The sequence below is a fragment of the Pelobates fuscus genome, chromosome 12 (assembly GCF_036172605.1).
Source record: "Pelobates fuscus isolate aPelFus1 chromosome 12, aPelFus1.pri, whole genome shotgun sequence".
Lineage (NCBI taxonomy): Eukaryota > Metazoa > Chordata > Amphibia > Anura > Pelobatidae > Pelobates > Pelobates fuscus.
Window position 1 is genome coordinate 12408148 of NC_086328.1, and position 23170 is coordinate 12431317.

The 23170-nt window shown below is 40.8% G+C and overlaps 1 protein-coding gene across 2 annotated transcripts in view; it reads left to right on the forward strand.

Annotated features, from left to right (window-relative positions):
* The window catches only part of BANP (BTG3 associated nuclear protein), a 375637-nt gene that overhangs the window by 27508 nt on the left and 324959 nt on the right, over positions 1 to 23170 (forward strand). For both annotated transcript variants that reach the window (XM_063437623.1, XM_063437624.1), the window contains exons 2-4: positions 3779 to 3924; positions 11342 to 11436; positions 14840 to 15039. In XM_063437623.1, coding sequence (XP_063293693.1) covers positions 3852 to 3924; positions 11342 to 11436; positions 14840 to 15039 — 368 coding nt within the window. In that variant the 5' untranslated portion in view covers positions 3779 to 3851. The remainder of the gene's footprint in view (positions 1 to 3778; positions 3925 to 11341; positions 11437 to 14839; positions 15040 to 23170) is intronic.

Below are 23170 nucleotides of genomic sequence, written 5' to 3' on the forward strand. Positions count from 1 at the left end.
CCTCCAGACACCCTGTGTTACTGCAGATACTCCCCCCAGACACTCTGTGTTACTGCAGATACTCCCTCCAGACACTGACACAGAGCAGAATAGGGACTGTTCCCCCTACATAGGGTCACTTGGCAGATATGGATTGACACCTATCCTAAGGATCCCTGATAAACACTGACACGGAGCCCTCCATGGGTGAAGATGGATTAATTTTTTTTTGTGCTCGGGTTTTTTATTTTATTTTTAAGTTCGACGGGTATGATGGCTTTTTATTTGGCCTTTTTTGGGGCTAAAAAAATGAAGATTTTAGAAGAAGAAGACGTTGAATAGTAAGTTGAATTTTACTTTACAGGGTAGTAATTTTATTCCCCCTTCACTAATTTTTAGGGTGAGGGGGGTAGGTAGGGGCTTTTTTATTTGGCTGTGTGACTAGGGGCTTGGGGACCCACACTGCATACACTATACACACACACTGCATACACTATACACACACTGCACACACTACACACAATATACACACACTATACACACAATATACACACACACTGTACACACTGTACACACTATGCACACACACACTACACACACTGCATACACACACTACACACACTGCACACACACTGCACACACTATACACACACTATACACACTGCACACTCTATACACACACTGCACACACTATACACACACTGCACACACTATACACACTCTACACACACTGCATACACACCGCACACACTGCATACACTATACACACACTGCACTAACTATACACACACTGCACTAACTATACACACACTGCACACACTATACACACACTGCATACACACTATACACACACTACACACACACTGCACACACTATGCACACACTGCATACACTATGCACACACTATACACACACTACACACACTGCATACACACACTATACACACTCTATACACACACTGCACACACTATACACACTATACACACACACACACTATACACACACACTATACACACACACTATACACACACAATATACACACACTGTACACACTATACACACAATATACACACACTTTACACACTATACACACACTGCATAAACATACATTTAAAAAAAAATTGCAGCTGTTTTTTACATTTCAAAGTTGGGGAGGGGGGTGCCAAATAAAGGATCCGCCCCGGGTGCCAAATGCTCCAGGTACGCCCCTGTATAGAGGGGAGCCATGTTACTCTGTATATAGAGAGGAGCCATGTTTACACTGTATATAGAGGGGAGCTATGTTACTCTGTATATAGAGGGGAGCCATGTTACACTATATACAGTGGAAACATGGCTCCCTCTATATACAGAGTAACATGGCTCCCTCTATATACAGAGGGGAGCCATGTTTACACGGTATATAGAGGGGAGCCATGTTACACTGTATATAGAGGGAGCCATGTTACTCTGTATATAGAGGGAGCCATGTTTACACTGTATATAGAGGGGAGCCATGTTTACACAGTATACAGAGGGAGCCATGTTACTCTGTATATAGAGGGAGCCATGTTTACTCTGTATATAGAGGACTGTTTGCGGTGCGTTAAACGGGGAGTTTGGTCTGTCACTGTGAAGCGGGCGTAACCCTTACACTACCTGATCGATACAACATCATACCTGATGTTTTAAAGCACGTTATTCCAAACAATTTAGGAATGTTAGGTGATTTATGCCCTTTATGGATTAAAAGCAGACTCTGCATCAACTGTGTAATTTTCCATGGGAGTTTTGCCATGGATCCCCCTCCGGCATGCCACAGTCCAGGTGTTAGTCCCCTTGAAACAACTTTCCCATCACTTTTGTGGCCAGAAAGAGTCCCTGTTGGTTTTAAAATTTGCCTGCCCATTGAAGTCAATGGCGGTTCGCGCGGTTCGCCGGTTCGCGAACATTTGAGGAAGTTCGCGTTCGCCGTTCGCGAACCGAAAATTTCGGGTTCGCGACAACACTAATGTTTTATCCTTCCTTTATTGCAAGTACTGTTTCATTTAGATGTTCTTATCCCCTGCAATGTTAATGGCTTGTTAGACCCTGAAAGAGCCTTTAGTTTGTGATTAACCCTTTAAGGACACATGACTCCCTTTTATTCCAGAAGTTGTGTCCTTAAGGGGTTAAACTTCAAATTAGAGAGCAAGAGATAAAATTGTTTAAGGTAAATTACATCTGAATGAAAGTGAAATCATTTGTTTTCCATGCAGGCTGTGTCAATCAGAGCCAGGCGATGGCAAAGGCTGCATAAACAGAAACAAAGTGTTTTAACTCCCAAATGGCAGTGAATTGAGCAGTGAAACCTTAGAGGCATGATCTATATCAGGCATAGGCAACCTTCAAGACTCCAGATGTTTTGGACTACACCTCCTATGATGCTTTACCTGCATTAAGGGTGTAAGAGCATTATGGGGGATGTAGTCCAAAACATCTAGAGTGCCAAAGGTTTCCTATCCCTGATCTATACACTAAAACTGCTTCATTAAGCTAAAGTTGTTTAGCTGACTGTAGTGTCCCTTTAACATTTTCCATCAAAGTAGGACCAATGTTGATGCTGCTTTTTATTTTATATACTTTATTGGAATGTGTACAATAGATAATGTTACGCCTACGTTTAATAACCAGGTTTTTAACATATTGCACTGCACTGACCCACATGTGCAGTGCAGGGAAAACAAATGTTTTATACAAAATGTTGGTTTTCTGAATAAACAAAGTACTCATTGTGACATGTAAACATTTCAGTCCCATAACGGTCCATCACTGTTAACCTCTCCCATTTGTCTGCTTTCTTGGCGTTGATGTGTGTTCTGTACAGCTGTGCACGCTGACTGCACCCTAGCGGAACGCTGGAAATTGTTCTGTAGAGAGAATCTTTGTAAAAGAGAGCCAGAGTTTTGTATCTTTTTATGTAACTGCTGCATGCCCAGATTATTTATTGCTGGCGGTGAATGACAGCATGCAACCAACACCGCAGGCAGTGGTGTATTATTGCTGCCCCACTCCTTCTGGTCAAGGCCGCACCTCTTCCTATTTATGACCAACACACACTTTGACTGAAAGACACATGCTCTCACTGATACATATGCACTCACTGTCATTGGCACACCCCCTGGCAAGCACACATTCTCAGATAGACATACACTGACTTGCACTTACTGACAGACACCCCCCCTCACTAATTTGACACTTTAACACTGACAGACACACACACATTCACTGACAGTTACACATACTCCCTGACAGATACACACCCTCACTAATTTGACACATTTTGACAGACACACATACATTCACAAGCACACACACATATTTTCTCATACACTTACAAATTATTATTTTTTAGTTTGATTGAAGTCCACCCAGCCTCCCTGCCTTTTGTAGTTAGAGCAGGAAGATTACAGCCTTCCCGCCACTGCCTCCATTCCGCACAGTCGCCCACCTAAAGGGGGCCCTAAGGTGGCCAGTCGGACAGCTCTTTGGCTTCTCATGACACAAGGCTAACAATGCATTTGTTAAAGTTGTCCGAGCAGATGTTTGGCAAGTGCAGAAAATGCCTTGTTAGCCTAGTAATAGATACAGCGCTGCCCGCAGGGCGACTGACTCTCTGAGAGACAATGGGTTCATGTGCATTGCACAGTGCTTTGGAATGTGATAGCAATGAGTAAATAATAATAAAAAAATATCTACAGAAGTTTTTTAGTATAAATCTCTGTACATGGCAATATATTGTTACAAAGTATTCTAACCTTGAAAATCTGTCTTTTGCTAGGAGGAGAGACAGTCACCAGTACTGCAAGTGTTAACGTTTGGTGTTTTAACTGGATACCAGCGCCTTTTTATCAATGATGTCAGGGCAGGACCTGACGGACGTGGTACAAATAGCCGTGGGTGATTTACACTCCGATCACCACCCAGGTGGGTAATAAAGACATTAAACTTTCTTCTAAAATCTTGTGCCTGGAATGCAAATTGTCTATTGTTTTCCTCCATCCTACTTTGCTAATTTATTTTATTGGTAATCCCTTACACCAGGTTACATTATCAGCCCTCTGTAAAATGCTAACGTTCCTTTAGTTTATTCTTATTGGGCAATAAAGGTTTCTGTAGATTGTTTGATGGTTATTAACAGCTGCTCCGTTATTTCCTCATATTTTCTTTAATATATTTTTTAATTGTATTTGCAATTTATTTGTAAGTTAATTAAGCCGTTCCGTATCCTGTGCAGATAACTTTTTGCATGCACTGCACTTCTACAGACAATAATGGTAAATTCTATGCACGCTTTTAAGTGTGTATGCTTCATTTCACTGCTGGGTTTAAAGATGTCTTAAAGATTTGTGGAGTGAAGTCTTATCTCCCCCATTCTCTCTGAAGCAAACATTGCACTCCCATTCTAAAATACCCATTATCTGTTCCTGCAGCTGTGACTGGGGATACAACGCATTCAGGGGGACAGGTCGATTCCATAAAATGCTATCATCACTCTCTCACTAGTAGAGGGAACACAGTTTTTATGTATTTATTTATTTTTATATTCCACATGGGGCCTGTAATTGGCGTTTTCAGATTCTTATCCTATTAATGTAACCTTTGTTCCACTTTGATCTCCTTTCCAGCAGCTTTGTGAGAGAGGTTAGCGTCTTATGTAAGATGAAACCGCAACTAGCAGGGATTGTTATCTTACACCAAACAAAGGGTCTTAAAGATCACCAACAAATATCTTTTATAAAAAAAAATCCTTGAAATAGCTGCTTAGATTGGGGGAAAAAACCCCAAAAAACTAATAACTGACAGATACCCGCCCGCCTGCCGACAGCCAGGCAGAGAAGGGCAGCTAATAGGCTGACTGCAGACTCGGATGCCAAAAACCAGTCGCTTAATGAACATCTTAAAAGGTTTTAAAACTGATGATATATATATAAATATAAATATGAAGGTAGATAGCACTCCACGGTCTGTTTCTTCAATAAAAATTAACTTTTAATGCTCCAAGTTAAAAAGAATCAACGTTTCAGTCTGGACATTCAGACTTTCATCAGGACAAGGTTAGCCAATACATTAAACATACATATATACTGTACCATTAAACAACAATCAAAACACTTACCCCACCTGGTTAGAGGCACACCTCCACAAGCCGTCCGGTCCATTACCGCGCCAAAAATGCCGGTCGCACGCGGATGACGTCATCACGCATGCGTCAATCACGTGCCCGGCCGCTCATTGAGGGTATCCATGGAAACCAGACGCCTCTGCGGCTCGTCTGGCAAAGACCGAGGCTGTTCAAGCTGTATGCCTCTAACCAGCATACACAATAATCACAATTAAACTAGTACACACGCACTGTGAAGAGAATATTAAAAGGAAGTAATACTTATTAATATTAAAAATATTAAAAACATTTTCACCTGCTGGAGGTCAGATCCTAGAACGTTATATTTTAAAGGATACTACTCACAATGGTAATCCCCTTGTATCATAAGAGACCAAAACAGAATTGCTGTCAGGAGTAAGAGATAAAACTATTTCATATATCCCTGCACTAGCATTTATATCTGTCACCAAAAATCAATTGAAGACTTAGAGTTATAGACAAGGATCCATATGCTCGCTATACTACTAGTTATATCTCTAACAAGCTGGATATCACTGGATATACATATTTACACATCAAGATATAGACTGTGTCCCTGTGTCTTAGTTATAGTCTTATACACTATGTCACGCTAAAATGTCCACCTTTCTATCTCAGAAACCAGTTTCTATCTACTGGGGTCATAGGTTCATACAGAAAGTGTACCATACTTTCAGATTTTACGGTAGTATCACGCAAAAAACAACTAAATTCACTCCACTGTACCCATCACCTCTACAAACAGAGAAGGTAAGCTCCTTATAGACTCATCCTTATTCAAACAAGCCCAATGAGAATTATATTTTGAAACAATTTTAAGACAGTTCCATGGTATAGGTCCACTCAATCCGTTTCCCATCTCCCTGGGTGGAAAGTGGGTCACCTGTCAAAATATTGTTATAGTCATAAGTGTAACTAAATGACTAATTAGACATTAGTTACTTATCCATCATCTAAGTACTGAGAACCCGTAGCCTATCCCCCAGGGTGGGCTCATGAGTTAATCAGGACTCATCTGGAGTCATTGTAATGATGTCTATAGCGAAATGTATCTTTCTTATAAAAAGACTGCTAGAGAATATTTTTCATTCAGTCCTTTTGGTGCTATCATTTCAAGAGTTCTGATCCAATAAATCTCTCTCTGTAGAAGCATTTTCTTCCGGTCACCCCTTCTCCTTGGTGGTGGAATGTGATCAATCGCCATTAGTTTAAGTGACGGGAGAGCATGTCCTGTTTCCAAAAAATGTCTAGCCACGGGTAACTCCGAGACATTATCCCGGTATGCCACTCGAATATTTGAACGATGATTTTGAATCCGTTCTCTTAAAGGCAGATCGGTTTTACCTATATATGCCAGGCCGCAGGGACACGTCAATTTGTGTATGACAAAGTCACTAGTACAAGTCAATCGATGTTTGATGGTATATTGTTTGCCTGTATGAGGATGTGAAAACGTCCGCCCTGGGACCATGTGTCCACAGGTGACACATCCCAAACATCGATAACAACCATTGTTGCTGGTGACTGTTTTAGTTTCATAACAAAGACTGGAATCCGTTTTAACTAGTAAGTCTCTCAAACTTTTATTCCTCTTGTAGCTCATCATTGGTGGAACCGCAAACTCATTAGGGAGAGAAGTGTCATTACTGAGTACCCGCCAGTTCGCATTGATGGATCTTCTCAATGCTGTGGAAGCCGTGTTGTAGATAGTTGGAAACACCAAACGTTGATTTTTATTGTTAGGTATAGCTTTCGCATGGTAGCATATATATATATATATATATATATATATATATATATATATATATATGTTACATGGTTAAATTGAGTTCATGTAACCAGTTCATCCTTAGAAGTGGAGTTCATCCTTAGAAGTCTGAGTTCTTTAAAGAACACTATAGAATCAGAAGCACAAACATGTATTCCTGACCCTATAGTGTTAAAACCACCATTTAGGTGGTTTGCCCTCCTTAACCCCTTAGAAGGGGTTAAAACGTACCTTATTTCACACTGTGCAGCACTGCCTCAGGAAGCACCTCCAGTGGCCATCTGAGGAGTGGCCACTGGAGGGGCAGTGTTTGCAAAAAAGGCAGCGTTTGCATGAAAATGCCTGCAGGTCCTGACTATACTCACCAGAACATGGTGATGTAGGCATGGTCATTCTTCATTTTCTCCTTCCCATCATATCTCTCCTATTTCTGCCAGGCTGTTTTCAAGTTATTCTCTGTTAAGTAAAGGGTATTACAATATAGGATTGCTGTGTTAATTTGTTTTTACATTTTATTTTTGACATGACAACCACACATGAACATAGCCAACATGTGTTTTTGTAGGTCTGCACCATATTATTTGTTCCCATTTCCTCCACATATTTGTATCTTTATTATCTAAACTATTTGTCTGCATATTACCTCTTTATCTGCTCTCTCATATTTGCAAAGCTTGACTACTGCAGTTCCCCTACCCTGGTCTTTGCCTTCAGATTCACCAAAGTAAAAAATAAATAAATCCATTATAGTTCATTATTCAGTTACTATGAGTAGTACGGACCATTAGATCTGAAATGTGTAATGGTTCTGGCTTGGTACCCCCCAGGAATGCTGCTCATTATGCTTGTTCATAAATGCCAATAAAGTTTTCTATTGCTCCAGATCACTCTGACCAAGGAGTGCATTTTATTCTCAAGTCGAGTTACATTTTATTGTTGTTCCATTAGTCCGGAACACATCTGACCTCTTCCATCTTAGTTCAAATGCTATATAGCCTTATTACCTTCTTCCAGTTATCTATATTAATCTAGACTGATTCTGCATGACTTGTTGCCACTTTATACAGCATCAGATTTCACTATTTTTTTTTGTTTTAATTCTTTATTTTTGAAGTGCGCATAGTGATAACAATTGCTTATGAGGTACCCCGAAGGCAATCCTCTAGCTTGTTAGGTACAATTCGAACATAGGGGTAAACATGAGATCTTGCACACAAATTTTTGAAAAGTATGGAGATAAACCGTAAAAATGAACTTTGCTTAGAGAGTTTGAAAGGCATAGCAAATGGACAACGTTTAGGTTTTAGGCTAGTACATGTTGAGTGTTAAGGTTTCTAACAAGCTTTTCGATTAAGTGTACGCTTACAGGCTGTGTAGTATTAGTAGTCGTTTTACATATTCTATGCTAAACATGCATTTGATAAAGTTATTGATAAGTGAGCAGAGTTAGTTAGATTATGTTGATTATGCTTGGGTATCATTATTAAGAGTAACAATAGTTTCACCAGTATCAACAGCTTATCTAAGAAGGATTACACAGGTAAGTTAACGTGAATCTATAAACATGTTAAATTTTATCTAGAGTTAATCTTATGTGCCAGGTAAACGTTATAGCATATGAGGCACTAATATGGAGTCACAAACTGCCATTTTTGTGGGATGAGAGATCCGAGGCTTAGCTAAGATAGAAGTTGTGGAAGTTTAGATGAGGCCTGTGTGATAACAGATTTGTGACTCTGCATGTGTATAAGTTGCTGATTTACATGCTTTCCATGCCCGTCCTATGTGTTGTAGTTACTGTATGAGTGAGCGTGGAGCGTTAATAGGGCATGCATGGTTACCTACAATTAAACTAAACTTAAGTACAAGAAAAATAAACAAATAAGAACTTGCTGATACGACTTGGTTGAACTCAGGGGTATTACTTCTAAGGGCACAATAACCATAATTTAAAACCCGGTAGCTGGAAGCTAAGTGCATAGAAAGCAATACAGAGTCCTTTGAGTGTGCCACTGCCGCCTCTCTCTGAGAGGGGTTCGGAATATAGGTGCAGTCCCAGGATCATCTAGTTCCTGCCAGCGGCATAAATAATGCGAGTGCATGAACTGTTGGTTGTACAGCTAGACATTCGAGGCATTCATATAGTTGTAGCAAAATTATAATGTCAAATCAAAATTGTAAAGCAAACATAAGTGGGCACAGAGTGATGCCAGTTGGTGTTTACTTGCGTACTGCGATACGATATAGGGGAGGTCCAGGTGCCAAGAACATGTCGCCAGGAAAAGTTTGGCTGTTAAGCCTGTGGGGTGTCCTTGAAGGATCAGCCTATGCCCTTAGGGTGCTGGATACTTCCCAGGTATGGATGGGAGTTCAATTTTTGGAGCGATTTCCCCGGTGTGCGGATGTCCTGCGCCTCTGTATCTCGTTGGTGTGCGCTGGGCGAAGAGTCAACTCTCCGGTTTGCGGCAGTGCTGAGGAGTGATGGATGTGCGCTGCGCTGGACGTTGGTTCTTGGGGTTGGTGAGTAGCTTGTGTGGGAGGCCTGTTTAGCAGTCGTGTTCTTTCGTGTGTGGGGGTCTTTATGTTCGCCCATACCATATGTCGCCGCCTCCCGCCCTGGGGCTCGATGGCGTTTGCGGGGTCTTGATTCTCTTCTGGGTGTTTGTAGCGGATGCCTGTAATGGCGCCTCCTGGTTACCGGACGGACCCATGTGGCCACTAATTTAATTGCCAGATGGCGAGCCATTCCTCGGTCGCTCAGCAGTGCCCAAAAGCCCGCACAGAGGCGGTCGAATTCCTCCAAGGGGTTCATGGCCGGCTTGGCCTGCGTGCCTTGCTGTTGGGGCTTCCGCTGGGCGGCCATCTTAGCCATTTCCCAGTGACCCGCTACCTGCTGTCTCCGTGCTGGCTTAAAAGGGCAATCCCCTCTGTGTCCTTGTCTTTGTGTCTTCAGGCTTTAGATGCCGGGATAACCCTCTCCGGCAGGGGGGGGGGAGGAAGTATGCCGGGCAGCTCCCCAGGTCAGTGGCTTCAGTCTCTCCCTTTGGCTGGGTAAGCCTCTGGTAGGCCTCAGGCCTATCCCCGGGTGGGGACCTCCGATTTCAGTCGGAATGCTTGGCCCTCGGGTCTGCAGTGTGTGGGCTCCCCTCACCGGGTCGCCCATCCGTCGATATAGTGAGATTTGGCAGGATTTTGCCCAGTATTTGGCTATTGGAGAGCGGTTTTGCACGGAGCTCGTCTTCAGTGCGACCGCTCAGCATGGCCGCTTAGCTCCGCCCCCCCAGATTTCACTATTATCTTGTACTAGCCAAATTGTTTGTTAAAAACTGTAAAGGCAAAATGTAGCTTTTTCTTTCTTTCTTTGACAGCAGTCCTGAAGCATGTTTGGCGCCCTGTGAAACATTACATTACTTTTTAATGTAGAATACTAATGGTTAATACTCAAAGACTTGTTTTGGGTGGGTTTCGGAAGAGGAACCACATTTTTTTTCCACTCAGAAATCCTTCAGAACAGCAGAACATAATTATTGTACTCGCTGTACTAAGGATGATGGTGGAAGTACATTAGTGCATGAGCTTTTGGAAGGGGACAAACAAATCATTTGATTTTGACCAGATCCCATCATGAGGATTGTGTGCTTTCTAGGTTTTACACAATGTTTACTTTCTAGTCTTCTTGTGCCTAGCAGTGATGCAGCATGATGTAAAAGCAGAGGAATGTGTTAAAGGGACACTCGTTGTAGTGGTTACGACACAAGAAGTCAGTGGGTGCAGTCCCTCTGGTTTTTGGCAAACCATTTTCCTGCACTTTGAACAATTTCTGCTGCCGTGAGATAGCAGAGTAACTTTCATTTTCTTGTTCTTCGTATAAATCCGTACATGTTTGTCCTGCAAGGGTAGGTTACAGCCTACCATTGCCAACAAAATTGTGCTGTGATTTTGGTGCTAGTTATTATATTATTATTTATATAGCGCCAGCAAATTCCATAGCGCTGTACAATGGGTGGACTAACAGACCCGTAATTGGAACGCACAGGAACAGATGGGTTTAGGGGCTCTGCTCAGTAAGCATACATGCTAGTGGGAGTGGGGTATAGTGACACAAAGGGTAAAAGTAGGGGTAACGAAGTAGGTTTCTAGAAAAGTTGATCCCTGCTTGATTAACAACAAAACGATGGGAGGTTGCACCTGCAGATGGCATGTATTATAATAATCACTACAATAAGCTCTTGAGGTGTCTGCATTTCACACCAAATTTATGAAATGTCGAACTGGGGGTATATCCACTTACTCTTGCAGTTACAACACATTTTCGCAAGGCTATCTTCTCAGTCTACTCTGGCAGTCTATGCATTTTGATCTGTAATCCAAGCTCCCGACAAAAATGATATTCTATTAATCATTTGACTTTTTTTTTTTTCTTTTTTCAGTTGTGCTGGATAATGATGTCATGACTGTGGAAGACATGTCCCCTTCGCTGAAACGACAGAGGATAGAAATTAACTGCCAGGACCCGTCCATTAAGGTTCAAGGATTACACACTTGTTGTCATTGGCTTTTTTTTCTTGGGTCATTGTGATGGTGTTACACTTTGACAGATTGGAGTTTTATGAACTGTACTGTGTAGTCTGTAAATTTATGTTCTCATGCACTCGGTCAGTAAATGTAAATTAAAAGAAAATTATTTATTTCACACTTACTCTTGGATTTAAAAGTGAAGATTTTGCTCGTTGGCAGTGTGTAAGACTCATTGCAAAACAGATCAGTTAAAACATTTATTCTTGGGAATTAGCAGTGAGGTCTGATTCAAATGGAATTCCTGTGAAACATATCTCCACAGCCCAAGATAAAAACCCAAAACATCTCAACTGCAACATTTACTTATACCACTAGATGGCAAACTTGTCATTCGTCATAATATTCTTTCCCCGAAAAGTGTTAATCTAAATGCACTCTCTGCGAACCTAAGGATTAATACCTTTCTTTTTACCTACATTTTTCTGTCATCATCCCCGTAAAGAATGAAGGTAAATTATGAAGCAGCTTAATCGGCTCGCTGGATAGGTTTCTGAAAATTAGACATCTGGTTTATCAATAGAGCGTGCATTAATATAAAAGCAGATTTGCAGGAGGTGTAGTGTCACATAGAAATATAAATATACTTTATTCATACCTCTAAAGCTTTCAAGAGATCAGTTGTAAATATCATGCAAGAACGATGTTTTGTTAGAGGTCATTTAAAGTGTAATATACCTTGATACTGTGTTAAAAAATATCTGCACTTTCAGGTCTGTCACATGCCTTCCTTGATTGTAATTTATGTATTCTAGGCCTCTGTTACTGACTATTAAATGTAGAAAAGCCTACACTTTATTTATTTCTGTGTTGATGTGATGCTAATTTAAAAAATTTGGATTGCCAGAGGGAAGGTCTGTCCCGCTTGGCATTCGAAAAACTGCACTTAACTAGAGCTTGTAAACTTAAAAATGCATCATATTTATTCATCTAATAAATGCTTATTTTAGGTTTATTATGCCCTTCCACCCCACGTCAATTATTTCTGTTGAATCTATCACATTTCCTGCAATGTTATTACATTAATGCATAACTGAACTTGTATTATTTTGTTAGTTTAGATTGCCAATGTGTTTTTTGCTCTTTGCAGATTTTGATACTTTTTTGCATATTTTCATTTTATAGTATCCTTGGTCATGACTGACACCTGTCTAATTTCAGAAATTTGAATACTGCTGTTAAAGGAACACTGTAGGCCACTGCTTGATGTAATTAATGTGATTATAGTGTCTGTAGTTTCCTTGTGTTCTGACATTTAGAGTTAAAACATTTTGAATGGTTTAACATTAAAGGATCACTATAGGGTCAGGAACACAAACACGTATTCCAGACCCTATAGTGTTTAAACCACCATCTAACCCCCTGTCCCCCTCATGCCTTCCTAAATATAGCAAAATCTTACTGTATTCAAGCCTGAAGCTGTAGATCTGCATGATGTTTGCCTCAGAAAAACAAGCAGGCTTCTGGCATCATCAGAAGTGGTAGCCTGATCCAATCACAGTGCTTCCCCATAGGATTGGCTGAGACTGACAAATAGGCAGATCAGGGGCAGAGCCAGCATGATGCAAACACATCCCTGGCCAATCAGCATCTCCTCATAGAGATGAATTAAATCAATGAATCTCTATGGGGAAAGTTCAGTGTCTGCATGCAGTGGGAGGAGATACTGAATGTTTGGATACATTTTAGGCAGCCATGACCCAGAAAGGATCGCTAACAGCCATCTGAGGAGTGGCCAGTGAAGTTATCACTAGGCTGTATTGTAAACACTGCATTTCATCTGAAAAGACAGTGTTTACAGCAAAAAGCCTGAAGGTAATGATTCTACTCACCAGAACAAATACAATAAGCTGTAGTTGTTCTGGTGACTATAGTGTCCCTTTAAATGAGAGTCCCCGTCAGCCCATCCCCTCTGTGCCGCTTGTACGAATGACAAAGCATTACCTAGAGCAGCAATTGGTGGCTGTGATTGACTGAGGGGGTCAGCTGACTGCTTTGAACCTATCACTGGGGGCTGGGCAGTGGGTGACCAGGGACCTTATCTAGTGTGGCGGTGGCTCTATAATCTATGTGGTTATAATGTGTACATGATCCCTGTAAAGGCATTGTACATTATACACTGAATAGAACCTCCGTTTTAAGAAACACGTTATGCTTTGTTGGGCAAGCTATTCTTTCTGTAAAGGCTTCTTAACCACAATTCAGTTAGCCACTAAAGGTATTTATGTAAATTCTCCCCGCTAATCATTAAACATTGAGAAACCCAGAGCTTTGTGCCATTTGCCAGCTGTTTTAAATCGTATGTTATAGTTTGATTACTCAGCACTCCTACCGCTATAAAACATGAGCCTTTGATCATAAAACTCCCTGACCGTATTCCCGTAAGGAATCCCTATTGAAGTCAATGTGACCTCATCTCCTACAACTTTAGAGGAATTGGTGTAAATGTACGTAGAAAGTGCAAAAAAATAATAATCTGGCATTTATTGCATAGAATTAGTTTGCTGGATTTGGTTCATTCATACCACTACTTTATTAAATGAAGGGGAGAAGCGATTTAATATGGCTGGGGTTTTGTTCTTCTAAAATCTAAGCCTTGCATTTACATAAAGCTTTATTGAAAACAGCAGGTCATTGGAAAGTGATATATATCAGATGGAAATCTGACTGGTCCTGATTTTTTAAATTTATTTTTAATTGGATTAGATGGTGAGTTATTTATTGACATTCAAAGTGGGTGATCTAAATAGCAGGTCGATGCAATAGGAACCTACCAAAATGTGGGATGACACTGTAAATAATGGCAATACTACTTGTGCTTATAGTATATGTTTTATGTTGCATTCTGGGAGTTCTGTGAAAACAAAGTGTGAATTTCAGGTTTCGTGTCTTTATGTTACCAACCTTTTGTTCCTGTAACATTTTGTAATTGTCTCATTTATTTACAATCCCCCACTTTATATTATTGCAAAGCGCTGCGGAATAAGTTGGCGCTATGTAAATGCCAAAAATAATAATAGTCTAGCTGGAAACATACAGAAGCTGACTTTTTTTTTCTTCCAATCCTGCCATTTTATTCCAAAATGTTAAACTCACTGCAGTGAATAATCTTGGCAATCGGTCAGAGCTGCAGTGTCTGGGGCACTTTGCTTCCTTGTGTAGAATTTGTTTAGAATTGTAAAATGGTCCTTGTCGTAAAAACACAATTCTAACCCAATTATTGCAGGTTGGTGCTGTAAGGAGGAGAAGGAATATTGCGTGTGGCGTGTCCATGACACTGGTTGTATGATTAATGGAGGAGTTTTGAACGTCTAGACTAACACTCTGTGATTTTTTTTTTTTTTTTTTCACAGTCTTTTCTTTTCTCAATCAATCAAACGATATGCCTGCGGCTGGACAGCATAGAGTCCAAACTACAGGTACTGGAAGCCACATGCAGGTCACTGGAAGAGAAACTTGACCTCATCATGAACAAGCAACAAAACCCAATTCAAGTCCCAATGATAGCTGGTTCACCACTCGGAGCCACCCAGACCTGGAATAAAGTGCGATGGTAGGATTTATTTTTACTGTTCTCCCCTTTAATTAAGAATGTCTGCATTCTGTGCCACTATTATGGCCAAAGTGTAATCAACATTTCTTGTTCGTTCTGCGTTGGTTTTAAGCCCTCTCTAAGGGAATATGATGGATGATTTCTAGGCCAGATGCATTCACATTGTGAGTTTATTTTTTTAAACTAAAAAAAAACAGCCAATTCCTTGCCCTGTTGAAGACCAGGTATGACGCTGTATGAGAACACACACTCGCCCACATCCTCTATCACAGATTTGGATCCTACTTTCAAATGAGTACACTGTTTAACTTGTGCCTTTTCTTGCAATCTTTCTAAATAGCACATGTTTAAAAACATACTTTGTTATTCGTAACCTCCCCGTACTAACTTATTAATCTCAATGCAAACTTTTATGTTTTTACGTCTTTATTAAAGGGAGACTTCATGGAGGTATTCCAACCAGTTTAACGTATTCTATAGATAATACATAAAATAATATATTAAAGACTATAAATAGAAAGAGATACGTTCTTTTGGGGGTTTACTGAGACTCTATTCCTCTTCTGTTGGCTTGCTGATGACGTCCGGGGAAGCTATGCACTGTAAAATTAGCTGATGCATAGGAGCCCAGCCCACACCGATCTAGTTTGGTGTATAAGTACAATTATACCTGAGGCTGCGATGAATGAGTGAATTATTTTTAAAAGCATTTAAAATTTGCATTAACTGACTATAAATGGACGACTTCTACTTTTAGTATAAAATAATTAGTAACAATAAAATCTATTTCCAAATCTTTAACTGGCGAAATCTCAGCCATTTATATTGAATCAAAGCCTTTTCCTGTGATGTAAACAGCATTTGTTTGTTATCATCACAGTTTATGGGGAACAAAATGTAGGTCATTTGAGAGATGATACATACTATGAGCTGTACTCACTGTGTATCCGGTTGTAGTGTTTGCATGGGTGTTGCGGCGTAATGTCAGCTGTTCTCTGTTTTCTGATGTAAATTTCAGATGCTTCACTTCTTGCCAGTTCCAGCCCTCCTGCTCCTGCTAAACTGAAACTTTTAATACATTGTATCCGGGTCACAGATGTGCAATCAATTATTTTCTCATTTTAAACTGATCCCAATCTACTCTGACATTCTTAGGCATTTGATCAAATTGCTACAAAATACTTCAGGTAATGAGTGAATAGACACTAGGTTTTAGCACTGTGTGAAAAATCTGAATTTTTAGATTGTTAGATGGACTTTCAACAAATCCCATCTTGCACCTGTTTCTGCTGTTTCCAAGAGAAAGTGGTGAGATACCTTAAGGAAAACGCACAGCTGCACATACCTCATCAACTGCCTTTGCACAGGTCTTCGTAGAACATGTAAAAAGCTTTCGGAGCGGTCTATTGAAGACTGAACTAGCAGCAAGACAAGATGGATGTACGTGAACATAGGACTGAAACAGTGTTGCAAAACACGTTAGAGGACAAGAGCTAGTGTATTAAATCTTATAGAAAGCCAGTATTAAGACTGGTAGTACGACAAGGTATGAGTGAGGTGTGAGGTCAGGAAGATGAGTGGTAGCATTCGTTATTGTTTACCAAGGTATGATCTGGAAGTTAGTACGACGATGTGGAGAAAGTTGCCGTAGTTGAGGTAGAAGATAACTGTGTCGTTAATATGCACCTCGACTACATTTGCTGTTAGATTGGGTGAATGCAAGCTATGTTTTTGAAATGAAAATAACATGTTTTGGTGATGGCTGGATAGGATCAGTGATGGAGAGACTCGAATCAAAGAGAATGCCAAGGCAGCGAGCCTGTAGTGTTGATAGTCTATCCATTAACCCCTTCCCGACCGAAGACGGAGATTTTCCATCAAGCTTGTCCGTGCGTTAAGGACCGCTGACGGAAAATCTCCGTCATTTACTTACATTAACGCCAGATCGCCGCGATCGTGGGGTTAACGCTGTTGCTGGGTGCCTCGATGTCAGAGGCAGACCAGCAACTGCCAATAGAGCTGTCCCAGCACATGTGATCACAGTGCTGCTGGGATTCCTGATCCTCCTCCCTCCACCTCTGTGTGGTTTGAGAAGTGGAGAGAGACGGATCGGTGCTGAAACATTGTGTGTCAATTTAGTATAAAGAGTATCTGTGTTTTAAAAGTAATTTTATAACTTTTAAAGCAGTTTTAACCCTTTCCCTGCCCTTTTGATCACTGCCTGCAGTGATCAGTTTACTGATCACAGTATTTAACTGTGATCTAATTTTTTTTGTACCCTCAAGGGTTAATTTTGATTTTTTTTTTATCCCTTAGGGGTTAATTTTATTTAATTTGTTATTTAATTAATTTAACGTTAATTACTTAGTTAGCTGGAGTGGGTGGACTTTAGTGGGAATTTGGGAAATTGAGTGTTAGGCTAGTTAGAGACGAATAGTTTAGAAAAGTTCTGAAACTTTCTGAAAAGTTTTTAAAAGTTTAAAAAAACTATAAAAAAAGATAAAAAAAAGAAAAAAGTAAAAAAAAGAAAAAAGTAAAAAAAAAAACAGTATAAAAAAAGTTTGTTAAAGTTACACTTTCATAATGTCTAGAAGGTACACTGCTGAGGAGGCTTATGATATACTAGCAGCCGACTCTGACGCCACAGACACTGCCTCTGAGAGTGGTGATGAGACTGTGCCAGATACTGCAGAGCCCTCTGTTGTAAGCGCCGAGTCCCCATACCTGGCTCATGACGCTGGTGACTGGGAACCCCTAAATGATTTCACGCCTGACATCCCACTGTTTACTGGCAGTCCTGGAATTCGGTTGGACGTCACCAACTACAGTGCACTGGATTTCATGCAGCTATTCTTGGGGGATGATATTTTAGGGGAAATAGTCACCCACATCAACCTTTATGCTGTGCAGTACCTGACACTTAATGATCAGAGTCTCATCGCCAGGCAAGGGAGTAGGTACCCCACCAGTGTGCCAGAATTAAAAACATTTTGGGCACTAACAATGCTAATGGGCATTATTAAAAAACCCAGCATCAGGATGTACTGGTCAAAAAATCCTGTATGCAGCATCCCTATTTACTCCCAGACCATGAACAGGTCCAGATATGAAGCAATGCTTCGCTTTTTACACTTCAGCGACAATTCGAAGTGCCCCCAAGAGATAATCCTCAATACGATAATCTCTATAAGATTCGCCCCCTTATTTCCCACTTCAACAGACAGTTTGGCTCAATGTACACCCCACAATAAAATATTTGTGTAGACGAGTCTCTTATGAAATACAAGGGCAGACTGGGGTTTAAACAATATTTCCCGGCCAAAAGATCCCGGTATGGGATAAAGTTGTATAAACTTTGTGAAAGTGCCAGTGGGTATGTTTACACCTTCCGTGTTTACGAAGGTAAAGACAGCCACTTGGATCCCCCAGGTTGCCCGGATATCATTGGGACAAGTGTGAAAATCGTATGGGATTTAATTAACCCATTGCTAAATAAGGGGTATCATTTATTTATAGACAATTACTATAATAGCATCCCTCTTCTTAGGATGCTTTATTGCTTTGAAACTGTGGCCTGCGGCACTATCCGAAAGACACGTGTCGGTTTCGTAAAAGCCCTGGCACAAAAAAAGCTCAAGAGGGGGGAAACGGCTGCTCTCTGCCAGGACGAACTGCTGGCTCTCAAATTCAAAGATAAGAAGGAGGTGCTAACATCTATGCATACGGAGCACACTCGAAGAGTCGCAGTTCGTGGCAGACAAGAAATTAGACGGGTGCCAGTCTGCATTAGGCAGTATGACAAGCACATGGGGGGAGTTGACCTGTCCGACCAACTGCTGAAACCCTATTTAATACTGAGGAAGACCAGGGCATGGTACAAAAAGCTTGGCATTTACCTCATGCAAATGGCGACTCACAATGCCTTTATTCTGTACAAAAAGGCAAATGCTGACCTTAAATCCACATTTCTGGATTTCAAGTTTCAGCTTATTTCTGGGCTGCTCACTGAGTGCCACAGTGGGGAACCATCAGCTGGGCCTAGCAGCAGAAGGGTTGAGGCAGGTCACTTCTGTTTCCGGATACCACCAACCCCCAAAAAGAAGACACCCCAGAAAAGGTGCAGGGTGTGCTACCAGAGGGGCGTAAGGACGGAAACCAGCTTTTATTGCCCTGATTGCCCCTCTCAGCCCGGCCTTTGTATTGGCAACTGTTTTAAAGTTTTTCACACCCATGGAGTATAAGTTGCACATTGTATATACATATATATATATACTTTGTTTTGTTATTATTTGGTTCTTCCATTTTAAAGTTGCTGACAACGTTTAGGGCCAAGGAGGCAACTGCAATTCTTACCTCTGACTGATTATTTTTATTTTTCAAATTTTAGTTAGTTAATTAGGGTGCGTGGTAATTCATAGGAAGTTGGGGGGTTTATTGTTACGCTAGGGGTGAAAAGATTTTTAAAAAATAGATAAAAATAATTATTTTATAACATTATTTAGTTAAAGTTCTTGTGTAAAAAAGTAAAAAATGCTTAGGAAGTTATGAATTCTATCAGTAGACAGGCAGTGCCCCAGAGTTTGATGCAGGTTAATATGGTGATTAATACCTTCTTTAAAAAATGGTAGGCCTTTGTGGTTTGAATTATCAGCCTGCTAAGATGCTCTAAAATTGCCCATGGACCCAGCGTCAAAGTTTGAAAAAAACTGATATGGCTTAGTCTCCAATGTGCCCCTTCAACATCCCCATATCCCTGAAAAAGGTACACATGGGGGTATTGTTGTACTAAGACTACATAGCTGAGCAACATAATAGGTGTTATACTCAGGGGTCAAGTCCTGGGGAAAAAAGTGTGGGAACTCACCCAAGATTCCGCCTGCCCCCCCCCCCCCCCCCCTTAAAAAAAAATTACACTCCTATGCATATAGTGCAGTGCAGGGTGTGTATAATGAATGTAGTGAATGCAGAGTATGGATAATGAATGTAGTGTGTTTGTAGTGAGTGCAGAGTGTGTATAATGAATGTAGTGTGTTTGTAGTGAGTGCAGTGTGTATAATAAATTTAGTGTGTTTGTAGTGAGTGCAGAGTGTGTATAATGAATGTAGTGTGTTTGTTGTGAGTGCAGTGTGTGTATAATGAATGTAGTGTGTTTGTAGTAAGTGTAGAGTGTGTATAATGAATGTAGTGTGTTTGTAGTAAGTGTAGAGTGTGTATAATGAATGCAGTGTGTTTGTAGTGAGTGCGGATTGTGTATAATAAATGTAGTGTGTTTGTGGTGAGAGCAGAGTGTGTATAATGAAGTGTTTGTAGTGAGTGCAGTGTGTATAATAAATGTAGTGTGTTTGTAGTGAGTGCAGAATGTGTATAATGAATGTAGTGTGTGTGTAGTGAGTGCAGTGTGTATAATGAATATAGTGTGTAGTGAGTGCAAAGTGTGTATAGTGAATGTAGTGTGTTTGTAGTGAGTGCAGAGTGTGTATAATGAATGTAGTGTGTTTGTAGTGAGTGCAGAGTGTGTATAATGAATGCAGTGTATGTAGTGTTTGTAGTGAATGCAGAGTGTGTATAGTGAATGTAGTGTGTAGTGAGTGCAGAGTGTGTGTAGTGAGTGCAGAGTGTATGTAGTGAGTGCAGAGTGTGTATAATGAATGCAGAGTCTATATAATGAATGCAGAGTGTGTATAGTGAATGTAGTGTGTTTGTAGTGAGTGCAGAGTGTGTATAATGAATGCAGTGTGTGTATAATGAATGCAGTGTATGTAGTGAATACAGAGTGTGTATAATGAATGCAGAGTGTGTATAGTGAATGTAGTGTGTGTAGTGAGTGCAGTGTGTACAGTGAATTTAGTGTGTTTGTAATGAGTGCAGAGTGTGTATAATGAATGTAGTGTGTTTGTAGTAAGTGCAGATTGTGTATAATGAATGCAGTGTGTGTGTGCTGGATTATGTGTGTGTGTGTGTGTGTGTGTGTGCTGGATTATGTGTGTGTGTGCTGGATTATGTGTGTGTGTGCTGGATTATGTGTGTGTGTGCTGGATTATGTGTGTGTGTGCTGGATTATGTGTGTGTGTGTGTGCTGGATTATGTGTGTGTGTGTGTACTGGATTATGTGTGTGTGTGTGTGTGTACTGGATTATGTGTGTGTGTGTACTGGATTATGTGTGTGTGTGCTGGATTATGTGTGTGTGTGTACTGGATTATGTGTGTGTGTGCTGGATTATGTGTGTGTGTGTGCTGGATTATGTGTGTGTGTGTGCTGGATTATGTGTGTGTGTGTGTGTGTGTACTGGATTGTGTGTGTGTGTGTGCTGGATTATGTGTGTGTGTGTGTGTGTGTGTGTACTGGATTATGTGTGTGTACTGGATTATGTGTGTGTGTGTGTGTGCTGGATTATGTGTGTGTGTGTGTGTGCTGGAGTATGTGTGTGTGTGTGCTGGATGATGGGGGGGATGCATTTGCTTTTTAACTTTTTTGTGTTTTTTTTTTTTTTTACTTTACTCCCCCCTCGCCTGGTGGTCCGGTGGAGGGTAGCAGCCGCTGCACACAGGGGCCATCACACGCGGCGTTCTTCTCCAGCTCTCTCAGCTTCAACTCTCGCGAGACTCGCCTGTGCGGAGCGTTGCCATGGTAACCCGTGGCAACGCTCTTACAGCTGCGGGTCTCGCGAGAGTTGAAGCTGAGAGAGCTGGAGAAGAACGCCGCGTGTGATGGCCCCTGTGTGCAGTTAGCAGGGCAGGTCCATGCGTTCCTGCAGGACTCGAGCCCTGGTTATACTGCCGTAGCACACATAAGGATTGCAAAATATACAGTAACATCTCCAAGTGTGTGTCAAAAAGGCAGAAAAAATGCAAATTGCTACTAGACTTGGTACAAACTAGCAAAAAAATGATCCTACGCTAGGGTTTAAAATATGCCCTTTGAAATACCCTGGAGTGTCTACTTTTACAAATGGTAGGCCTTTGTGGGGGGGTTTGAAGTATCAGCCTGCTAAGAGGCTCTACAATTGCACATGGACCCAGCGTCAAAATTCAAAGTTTGAAAAAAACTCATATGGCTTAGTCTCCAATGTGCCCCTTCAACATCCACATATCCCTGAAAAAGGTACACATGGGGGTATTGTTGTACTAAAACGACATAGCTGAGCAACATAATAGGTGTTATACTGCCGGAGCACACATAAGGATTGGAAAATATACAGTAACATCTCCAAGTGTGTGTCAAAAAGGCAGAAAAAATGCTCATTGCTACTAGATTTGGTACAAACTATAAAAAAAATGATCCTACGCTAGGGTTTAAAATATGCCCTTTGAAATACCCTGGAGTGTCTACTTTTACAAATGGTAGGCCTTTGTGGGGGGTTTTCGAACCGTCAAACTGCTGTAGTGGCCCAAATTGAAACATAGGCCCATCAAATCCGTCTCTCAAAATTCTACTGTAAATAACGAAATGGACAGGTCTCCTATATGGCGCTGTAGCTTCACGAAATAGTGCCAAAGACATACAATGGGGGTGTCATTTTACTCAGAAGACTTAGCTGAGCATAATTTTGGGGCTTTGATCATGGTGGCACATGTCAAATATACAAAATGCGGATGTTAAAAATGCCCCAAATTATCTTTTTACCACAAACTTTGACATACATTGGGGAAAAAATGGGGGCATGTTAAGGCACGATATGCACCATACGAGATACCCTGGAGTTTCTACTTTTACAAATGGTAGGCCTTTGTGGGGGGTTTTCCAACAGTCAAACTGCTATAGTGGCCCAAATTGAAACATAGGCCCATCAAATCCGTCTCTCAAAATTCTACTGTAAATACCGAAATGGACAGGTCTCCTATATGGCGCTGTAGCTTCAGGAAATACTGCCAAAGACATACAATGGGGGTATCGTTGTACTCAGCAAATGTAGCTGAACACAAAATTAGGTTTTGTACAGGAATAGCACACACTAACTTTACGAAATACACATGAGAAGTTCTTTGTTATAATTTTGTGTGTCAAAAAACAAAACAGAAAAATTTTTTGTCCAATATTTAGCAGGGATTAGCTGTGAAATGGCTATGTTAAAAGTGTCAAAATAATGTTAGTTCAATAGCCGGTGATGTCTGCTTTATATAAATATATACT